An 11,023-nucleotide genomic window follows, 5' to 3' on the forward strand; every position below is an offset into this window, starting at 1 on the left:
CTAAAAAAGGAAAACCCAACCCTACTACGATCAGTAGCTGTCATTAAAATTCAAACTACCTGGGACAGCTGGGCCCATATATACACTGATGGATCAAAGAATCCTATCAACAACAGTGCTGGTTACGGGACCCATATCCACAGCTCCAAACCCCAAGCACATTCAGTTCGCTTGCCTGATGGTCAGTCAGTATTCACGGCTGAATTGGAGGCAATTCATCATGCACTCAAACTCATACCGGAACTTCCGGAAGCAAAGGCAGTCGTCCTATCAGACTCGCTAAATGCACTTCAAGCCATCAGTGGCAGAAACTAAGACTCCAGGCCAAACACAGTCAACAATATTCTATACGAATATACAAAACTATCGGACCAAGGGCAACAGGTGGAGTTGTGTTGGATCCCCTCTCACATATATATTCATGGAAATGAAAAAGCAGACTCACTGGCGAGACTAGCTCTAGACAAAGCGGATATACAGCCTATTCCCTTCAGTAAACTAGAGATAAAAAGCAAAATCAAAGCCTCCATAGCAAACAGATGGCAAGCCCAATGGGACGCAAGTAAAATCGGCAGATGGCTATACAAAATTCAACCCAAGGTCCAACAAAAGCCAAACTCATAGTCAAATGAAAGGAAAATTTAAATTGCTGTCTCACGCCTCACACTCGGTCACAAAAAGCACTTTGACAAGGTTTGTTCATCTTGCAATCAGGCTGAAACCATTGATCACGTGTTACTAGCATGTCAAGACCATGCCCCAGCCCGGGGTAGGTTAAAACAAGAATTGCAGTTAGATCCGCTATCTGTCATAGATCTCCTAAAGCCAAGAGATGCAATAGCGAAGGCCAAACTAACTCTATTTCTGAGAGATGGACAGCTACTCGAACGTATATAAACGGAGCATCCAAGGATAAAAATGAAATCATATCAATATAAGAAAATAGAAAAAAAATCATATCAATACAAAAACAGAAATTATGTGAACACCAAACTCACAATAGATATGTGTACCCTACTCACACACAGGAGTCCCAAAAAGGGACAGGTCAGCCGAAATTGCTTAGGCAGAAGGCGACCTCTTAAACACTTAATGCAGCAACAACAACAACAACAACAACGCCATTCGACGGCAGCCTGCAAAAGAACAACAGATGGAGTCCAGAACAGACAAGCCAGTGACACGATAACGCATTTACTGATTTTACACTATTATAAGGGTAACGCTATTTTTCAGGGCATTATCATTAGCAGAAGCCCGAGGTTTTCCATTAACTGCCCGACGAAGGAGGGCAGTTGAAAAGACCGAGGGCTTCTGCAAATGATAATGCCCTGAAAAAGAGCGTTACCGTTATTATAGCTAAAATGGATGGAATTTGTTATTAAGTAAAAAGAAACAACAACATCGGTTTTGAAACATTTACTGAAATCAACACGAATGTCACTGACCACATTTTACAAATATGGAAACGTCAAAGAACAAACCAGATGACGTCACTATAATACGTGACGTCATTTTCTCTACCCTATGACGTCACCTAACAATGGGCTTGATAATTGTCCGTCGTCAAGCAATATGAGGGCATTATCAAGTTACAGTGGCCCGCTCATTTCTGATAACGTGCGGGCGGTTTAATGATAATTCTATCCATTTTAGCTATAAAGCGTGTTTAATTCCATTCCCTCAAAAGTTCAGAGTTGGACATTTTCTCCGCATAAACCTTGTCAAAGTGTTCATTTTGGGCTATGGTAAACCAACTCTTCCACTCTTGTGTCTCTCCTAAAACAAAACAAGAACACTGAAAACAGTCACCAAGATACGAGTTGAAAAATATTAAATAGAGCTTTCAAGTTAGGACTTTTTTGTATTAAATCTTGACGTATAAATGAATTATTTAAATTGTTTAAGGTAAAAAATTGAGGTAAAAAATTAATTTGGGTGGGCCGCAGCGTATCGCGAATACAGTATGTATAACGTATAGGGAAGCCTCCCAATTGTCAGACGTCCCGATTGTCAGATTCCGGGGTAGAATAGGTCTTCGGCAAGCATTGGTTGCTGAAGACCTATTCTACCCCGGAATCCGACAATCGGGATGTCTGACAATTGGCGACTATGCTTGTCGTAAAATGCGACTAACGGGATCGGGAAGTCAGGCTCGCTGACTTGGTTGATCCATGTCATCAATCCCGATTGCGTGGATCGATGCTCATGATATCAATCACTGGCTTGTCTGGTCCAGACTCGATTATTTACAGACCGCCGTCATATAGCTGGAATATTCCTGAGTGCGGCGTTAAACAACAAACCAACAAACCAACCAACCCGATTGTCAGACAGCTTATACCGGGATTAGGTTAGGCTGAGTGCACTAGTTAGTGTTACCTGTTTCCCTTTGTTTATCTGTATCAGACCGCCTCCGTGGTCTAGTGGTAGAGCGTCCGCCCGGAGAGCGGAAGGTCCGGGGTTCGATCCCCGGCCGCGTCATACCAAAAGACGTTAAAAGATGATACTTGTTGTTACCCTGTCTGGCGCTCGGCATTAAGAGGCTAAAACAATACTGGTCGGCTCGGAGTCAGTATACTGTGTCTGAGTGGGGTATTCATGTTAAACTGCGGCATGGTATCTCCCGTGAGCTAGCACTATAAATCGGCATCAGTCCGGACTAGTACAAGCAGCCACACAAACACACACACGTACATGCACGTCGCTATATAAGTGCAATAATCTTGGACGCGACGTTAAAACCCCATTTCACCTCACCTATCTGTATCACCTAACGAGTTGAAGTGTCTTTCTCTGCTCACAGTTGGGAGACGCTCATTCATTAAGTGGGTAAGTCTAGGCAGTGATACTGGTCATACTTCATTGACTTGTCTGACAATTGGGGCGCCTGACAATGGGGAGTGAACCCCTCCTCCACCTGACAAATTTTCATAAATACCTTTTCTGTACATTCCCGAAAATCCTTCTTTCCATGTCATGTCTACAGATTTAGTTTGTTCTCCAGCGTCACGGGTCTTCAGACTTTGAAAGTTACAGGCCTCTGAAATCGACATGGCCCGCTGTCGGGTCATGTCTTTCCCAAGAAACTTTGCAACTTTAAATACAGAGGAGACTGTGTTCTGAAATACCAAATAGGCAAAATACTCAGCTTGACAACTATAATTCTGTGCAGTAAAAAAATATTCGAACTTTGTTTATTGTATTGTTTTCCATTTGGATGTGGTATGTTGTGTATTCGTACGCCCGTCTACTTGTGTCATTAAAATTTAGTTACTAATAACATTTTATAGTTTGAAAATAACCTGTTTCATCTCTTCAAAGGTCAGGTCTAAGACTTGTAACTCAGGGTGATGTTTTCTCTCCATCTCCCAATCCAGCAGGTAGTCAAATAAGGAACCGTAAGGGACTGTAAATGTAATACATGTTATCTTGAGCGCCATATCATGACGATTTACATTATGTGAGTGAGTGAGTTAATATTTAACGTCACATCGGCTATGTCAGCCATATCGTGACGAGAAGTTATACATTAAATATACATATATTTAGACTTTATAAAAACCTGTCATCGAAGGACAGTATGATAACTAGAATATCACAGATAAGATTTAAAACTGGTTGCGGAACATTTAAAAGCATTAAGTATTAATGAACAACACGATATAAAAATGGGCTAGAGATCGTCAGTAACTAAAGGGAGACCACCATACTAGGGACCATGGGGACTTACAGTACCTTTGCTTCCTGCATGGACCCTGGCAGGATTTATATCAACCCTTCAGTCACTGGCGATAGTTTACCAGTCAAGCCTTGTATTAAAATGACAAAATACTACATTTTAAAATTCTGGCATGCATAAAAATACTTTGAATGATGTGAGATTTACATACCCTCTTAGGGGGACAATAATTTTACCCTACTTCAACCCCCCTCCAGGTAACAGCCACTAACCATCTAAGTTATGAATTTGCACTACCAATTTATAAAATAATACATTAAACACATCAAAATTTATGAACAAGTTCGATTTCTTTTATAAAACCTATTATTAAACAAGAAATAACATCATTAAAAAGGTCCTGAATTGTTATAACACTAAAATATTTATCCCTTGTGATGGAAAAATCAATACAGTCAAGCAGGACATGCTTGACCGTGATTCTTTCATCACAAGGGATACAAAACGGAGGATTTTAACATATACTCATGTGTGTATCTCGAATGGCCAATACGACATCGTCGCATAATGACTTATCGAAATCTGGACTGACAGCCCAAGTAGGTGTAACCGATATTTGGTTTAATTTCATGTAATTTATTGATACCTACTTGGGTGTCCCACTTCTTTTGCATCAGATCGTGGATCTAAGATCTAATAGGGGATCAGAATTGCTTCTTTTGCAGCAGCAGCAGCCATTGTGTTACCAATGATACCATTACATCATGTGAGGGGGGGGGGGGGGGGGGGGGGGGGGGGCGCCCAAGGTAATGCAGGTCTTGAAACCAAACAGTACCAATATGGTGCTGACAAACCAAGAATCACAATCGAGTTGAATTTTGAATTGCAGCGCCTTAAGACGACTGTGCCACTCGTGCCTCGTAAAGAGAGCATATAACATTGCGTCGGCATTGTTTCACTCCAGTGAAGGAGACGGTTTTATTGTTATCATACTAATTATCATCATCCATGATGGCAAGTGTAGCTCTGAATGAGGAAACACCAGAATTACGAGCCCCTGCTTGTTTCAGAACGTGGATTAAATATCTTTGTGATATGTGATTCCTGCACCATACCTTCCCCTTCCATATGGTATCATGAGTGACTTATTTTGTTATATGATGACGGTTTTACATTGTGTGAAAGGAACGCCTAAGATTATTCAGGTGTAGCGTTTTAGTATCATATAACCAGTCACTCGCTTTATCCATACGATGTCTCTATATAAATGAGTGCGCACGTGTAACAGCGCCGGAAGTGTGTGTGTTGTGCGCTAGCAGACCACATGGCTGCCGACTACACTTGACTGAGTGTATTGACATGTAATGAGAGAATACAACCTTTCCCCGGAAAGCCAAGTGTTTGTTGTAGCTGCCAAAGTCATCACATAAATTGGCGACGAGGTAAAACTGGATGTCTTAGCGTTTTTGTGGACATTTTGTGTGATTAACGTCCGTCGTGTTTCACTCGCTCCATAAACATGGCGTCGTCTACCTCCGGGAAGATCGACGAATTTAATATAGAGACTGACAGCTGGGACATTTATTGTGAGAGGTTAGACTTGTACTTTACGGCTAGAGGTGTTGATGACGAGGATGATGTGATGAAACGGGCTATTCTGCTTAGTGAAATGGGTAAGACAGCCTACACACTTCTCCGGAATTTGTGCGCTCCTACGAAACCTAAGGAAATGAGGTTTGCTGAGATAGTGAAAGTCATGCGCGATCATCAACACCCAACACCGTCAGTGATAGTTGAAAGACTTAAATTTCACAAGAGGGATAGAAAGTCTCAAGAGAGTGTTGCAGCGTATGCTTCCGAGTTGCGCAAACTGGCAAGTACATGTGACTTTGGTACTACTCTTGATGATTCGCTTAGAGACAGACTAGTTTGTGGCATTAATAATGATGCAATACAGAGGAGATTATTAGCAGAGAAAGCTCTGGATTACAATAAGGCTTTTACACTAGCACAGTCAATGGAATTGGCAGCAAAGAATGTAGAAGATATTAAAGTTGGTGCTTCAAGTGTTTCAGCAGCTACAGGGGGTAACATGCACAAGATGTCATCATCTCAACATGCTCCTGTCTACCCGCCATGTGACAGATGTGGTTTACGAAATCACAAATCTCCGGACTGTCATTTTCGTACCTCAAAGTGTTACAATTGTGGTAAGATTGGCCACATTGGGAAGGTATGTCGTCAGTCACAGAATAGTAAAGGTTCTCGTTGTGGACGTGGCTCGTATCGATCTAGAGGTCAAGGTCGAAGTCGGGGTCAGCACAAGCGTTCAGCAACAAATCAGGTCACTCCTGATAACTATGATGATGTTGAAAGTGAAATATATGACATTTACAAGATGGAGACTAGCTCTACACCTTTTGTTGGGAGGAGAGAGAAGGAACCACCAATGTTTATTGATTTAGCACTTAATGGTCAGCCATTAAGCATGGAGCTGGATACAGGTGCAACATTTTCAGTGATTAATGAGGACACTTACAGATCGTTAGGGAAAGATCCACCCAAACTAGGACCTCCTCATACCTTGTTACGTACTTACCTAGGTGAGAAGATACCTCTGCTTGGTTCATGCTCAGTGAAAGTGAACTACGGCAAACAGTCAGCAGAACTGCCAGTGATTGTAGTGAAAGGGAGAAGAGTTAATCTCTTTGGTCGCGACTGGCTGCGACATGTTCGTCTAGACTGGGGAACAATCCTCAGAGTAGATTGTGATGATGTGCAAAGTATCCTTTACTCACATTCCGATGTCTTCAAGGAGGAACTTGGTGAGTTGAAAGATACAAAAGTGAAGATTAACATATCTATTCCTTCACAACCACGCTTCTACAAGCACAGGAACATGGCCTATGCCTTGAGGGACAAGGTTGAGAATGAACTTGAACGGTTAGAGCAGCAGGGTGTCATAAAACCAGTGCAGTACTCAGAGTGGGCAGCACCCATCGTACCAGTGTTGAAGTCAGATCAGTCTTCAGTGCGCATATGTGGAGATTACAAACTAACAGTCAACCAGGTTGCTAAACCAGATTGTTACCCAATACCCAGGATTGAGGATTTATTTGCATCACTCTCAGGTGGTCGCAAGTTTACGAAATTGGACATGAGTAATGCCTACCAGCAGATAGTGTTGGACGATGATTCCAAGAAACTCACCACAATTAACACCCATAAAGGTCTATACGAGTACCAACGATTACCTTTTGGGGTGTCGGCAGCTCCTGCTATCTTCCAGCGGACAATTGAATGTCTTCTCAGCGACTTGCCACATGTGTGCGTCTACCTCGATGATATTCTTGTCACAGGTGTTGATGATGCAGAACACAACAAGAATCTGAATGAAGTCCTTGACAGATTGCAGAAAGCAGGTTTGCGTCTTAACGCTTCAAAGTGTCACGTCAAGAAAGACTCAGTCACTTACCTGGGACACCGGATTGACGCACAGGGACTGCATCCATTAGAGGAGAAGGTAAACGCTATTGTGTCCGCACCAGCTCCTCAGAATGTGACAGAGTTAAAGTCATTCCTTGGGATGGTACAATACTACCAGAGATTCCTGCCAAATCTCTCCACGACGTTAGTGCCACTACATGGGTTACTACAAAAGGACGCTCCATGGTCATGGACCAAGAAGCATGATACAGTATTTCTAAAGGTGAAATCTCACTTGTCTTCATGTAAGGTCTTGACTCACTACAATCCAGACCTTCCTCTCAACTTAGCAGCTGATGCTTCTCCATATGGAGTAGGTGCCGTCCTGTCACACATCATGCCAGATGGTACTGAGAAGCCTGTGGCGTTTGCGTCACGTTCCTTGTCACCTGCAGAAAAGAACTATTCACAGCTTGATAAAGAAGCACTGGCAATAGTGTTTGGCATAAAGAAATTCCACCAGTATTTGTTCGGACGAAAATTTCAGCTGTTATCAGATCACAAACCCCTCATGGGTCTACTTGATGCAGAGAAAGGCATTCCAGTGATGGCGTCAGCCAGACTCCAGAGATGGGCCTTGATGCTGGCAGCGTATGATTACAGTATTGTGTATAAACCAGGCTCAAAGTTAGCAAACGCAGATTGTTTGAGCAGATTGCCTCTGCAAACCTCTGTGTCTGTGCCGCCTGTTCCAGGAGACACAATAATGCTCCTCGAGAACATGGCAGAATTCCCAGTGAATGTGCGACAAATTCAGTTTTGGACAAGGAAGGATCCCTTGTTAGCTAGAGTGAAGAAGTTAGTGGAATGTGGTTTTCCAGAAAACCTGAAGCCAGATACAGAGCTAAAGCCATATATTCAGAAGAAAACTGAGCTCAGTGTTCAGGATGGTGTGATTCTGTGGGGTAACAGAGTAGTGGTTCCACCTCAGGGTAGGAAACAGTGTGTAGATGTGTTGCATGAAGCTCACCCTGGAATAGCGAGGATGAAAGCTATTGCCAGAGGTCTTGTATGGTGGCCGTGCATTGATTCAGAGCTGGAGAACAAGGTCAGGACTTGTTCCATATGTCAGGAGAGTCGTTCTTCACCCTGCGAAGCAAAGTTACATCCGTGGGACTGGCCGTCCAAACCATGGTCACGTCTGCACATTGATTATGCAGGTCCCTTACAAGGTCAAATGTTCCTCATCATCGTAGACTCTCACTCTAAGTGGATGGATGTTTTCCCTGTCAACAGTGCAACTACGAGTGCCACTCTTGAGTGTCTTCGGAGAACATTTTCCATTCATGGTCTACCTGAGACAATAGTGTCTGATAATGGGACATGTTTCACAAGTGATGAATTTGCTATATTCATCAAGAGAAATGGTATTCAACACATCAGTACATCCCCTTACCATCCAGCGTCCAATGGACTGGCAGAGAGGAGTGTCCAGACGTTCAAACAGGGATTTAAGAAGCTCAGCGGCGGTTCCATCAACACCAGGGTGTCAAGATTCCTGTTCAGGTATCGTAACACTCCGCAGACTACGACAGGGTCATCTCCAGCGCAGTTACTATTGGGAAGACGTCCACGTTCCCATCTTGACTTGCTTCACCCTGACATCGGTGTTAAAGTTCAACATAAACAAGAGAAGCAGGCACACTACCACAATAGACATACAAAGTCATGGGAGTTCGCTGTCGGTGATCTTGTTTACGTCAGGAACTTTCTTGGTAAGCCTAAATGGTTACCAGGGGAGATAATCCAGTGTACAGGTCCTATCTCCTTCAAAGTCAGCTTGGAAAATAACAAAATTGCGAGGCGACATGTAGATCACCTCATCAAGCGTTATGTGGACCCCGATGCTGTGAAACCAGAATCCCCAGAATTGTTGGAAGAAAGTGAAGTGTCGAAGTCTGTCATCACTTTCTCACCAGAGCTCCCAGAGCCTAGTTCTGTACCAGTATCACCCGCAGACACGCCATTTCCGCGTACCAGGTTACCTTCATGTGACACTAGTCCAGAACTGTCCTCATCTGTTGAGTTGAGAAGATCGACTCGTGAGCGTCGAGCTCCAGATAGACTAAATCTGTAAACTACTGTATTTCATTGTTAAGTGTTTTGGGGTTTTTTCAGATTGAACTTTAAGGTGCATGCTCAATTCATTTATTTCAGAAACCAAGTGAATGAACATTAAGTTTGAGAATTTCAGTGTTCAAGAATAGTTCAGTGAACTTTATGGGAAAATTTCCTTTGAACCTCTGGAGTTGATCACTATTTCTTTCTCAGTGACTGATGAGTTAGTAACATTGTTCACTAATTGCTTAAACAACAAGTTGTTAACTAAAGGGGGAGGAATGTATCGTTTTAGTATCATATAACCAGTCACTCGCTTTATCCATACGATGTCTCTATATAAATGAGTGCGCACGTGTAACAGCGCCGGAAGTGTGTGTGTTGTGCGCTAGCAGACCACATGGCTGCCGACTACACTTGACTGAGTGTATTGACATGTAATGAGAGAATACAACCTTTCCCCGGAAAGCCAAGTGTTTGTTGTAGCTGCCAAAGTCATCACATCAGGTCTTGGGCGTTTATGAGTTTTGTGATAGTCAAACCAAGAATCTTAATCATGACAAATCTTGGATTACAGTGAGACGACGGGACGTGCCCAGAACATCAGAATGATGTATCCCTGCTTGTTTTAGAACATGTGATATATTTGTGATACATAATTAGTGCATCCTACCTTCCCCTTCCAGAAACATTTCAAGAAAGTCTTCCCATTTCCCACCATATTCCTTGACCGTCACTAATCCTGCTTCACATCCTTCAGTGGACATCATGCCTTTCGTCGTTTTGTAGAAGGACACAGCCACTGACTTGGGGTTTCTTCCCAACAGAATTATCTTGGTTCTCTGTGTACATACTTGGCGTGGAAGGTATCGGAGTGGCACGTGGGAGCTCATTACCCTTGGAGACGTCAGGCTGTCAAGGTAACGGGTGCTTCTGAATTCTGGTTGGTTCAGTCTTTCCACGTGGTTCCGGTAAACCAAGTCTTCATGGGCCACCATGCTGACAATCTCCCAAAGCCAGTGTGTACCTGCAGGTGTATCATTCAGTGTCGAGCTACTGCAGTTTATATTTTTAGAGAACCCATCATAAACTGTGACATTTCATTTCAAAATTTTGACGATCTTTTGTCATTTTTCAAACATACAAAGAAAACATCTAATACAGTTTGGAGTCGTGCGATTTCCCCTATAATTAGGAAATGACTTTACTTTGTGTGAGGTCATTGGTGTACGAACCGTCATAGACTGAGGGCCAAACAGTACGAACGTTGGAACTTCAGTAACTTCATTGTTACTCACCATTGATCTATTGCCAGATCATTGAAATGTGATTATGAAGATGTGGACCCGTGAAGATCCGGGGTAGAGTAGGTCTTAAGCAACCCATGCTTGCCGTAAGAGGCGACTAACGGGATCGGGTGGTCAGGCTCACTGACTTGGTTGAAGCATGTCACCGATCCCAATTGTTGAGAGTATAATACTAATGTGAACTGTATTATGTCGTGTTAAATATGTGTCATTTGATCTCTGGCACCGACCATTTGATATTGTATCGAGATTAGAATTGTTTTAGCTACAGTTACAAAACCAGATATTTTTTATTTTAAAACTGTGAGCCTGAATAGTTTTAAGAAACACACCTTGGATCAATATAATTTTTGTAGCAGGCAATTTCTCTTTATTTCAAGAATTTTCAGTGATCATATTTCCCCCGATGAGATCCAAGACTGAACTTGATTAGCAATATTCATCTAGTTCTGCTTATGTATTACAGATTGTCACCCCATTAAAGATCAAG

At 42.6% G+C, this 11,023-nt stretch overlaps 2 protein-coding genes across 2 annotated transcripts; one reads left to right on the plus strand and one right to left on the minus strand.

Moving 5' to 3' along the window:
• Positions 1 to 5,201: 5,201 nt before the first annotated feature.
• Positions 5,202 to 9,245, plus strand: LOC124143625 (uncharacterized protein K02A2.6-like). Its single transcript, XM_048395859.1, has one exon. It carries the CDS (start codon positions 5,202 to 5,204, stop codon positions 9,243 to 9,245), a length of 4,044 nt encoding a protein of 1,347 aa, XP_048251816.1.
• A 141-nt stretch (positions 9,246 to 9,386) lies between these two features.
• LOC124151026 (sulfotransferase 1A2-like) lies at positions 9,387 to 10,224 on the minus strand. Its single transcript, XM_048395860.1, has 2 exons — positions 9,900 to 10,224; positions 9,387 to 9,442 (listed from the first exon to the last, which is right to left on the minus strand). Exons 1-2 carry the CDS (start codon positions 10,222 to 10,224, stop codon positions 9,387 to 9,389), a joined length of 381 nt encoding a protein of 126 aa, XP_048251817.1.
• Positions 10,225 to 11,023: the final 799 nt, after the last annotated feature.

This window comes from Haliotis rufescens, unplaced genomic scaffold, assembly GCF_023055435.1.
Source record: "Haliotis rufescens isolate VD_foot unplaced genomic scaffold, xgHalRufe1.0.p SCAF_15, whole genome shotgun sequence".
Lineage (NCBI taxonomy): Eukaryota > Metazoa > Mollusca > Gastropoda > Lepetellida > Haliotidae > Haliotis > Haliotis rufescens.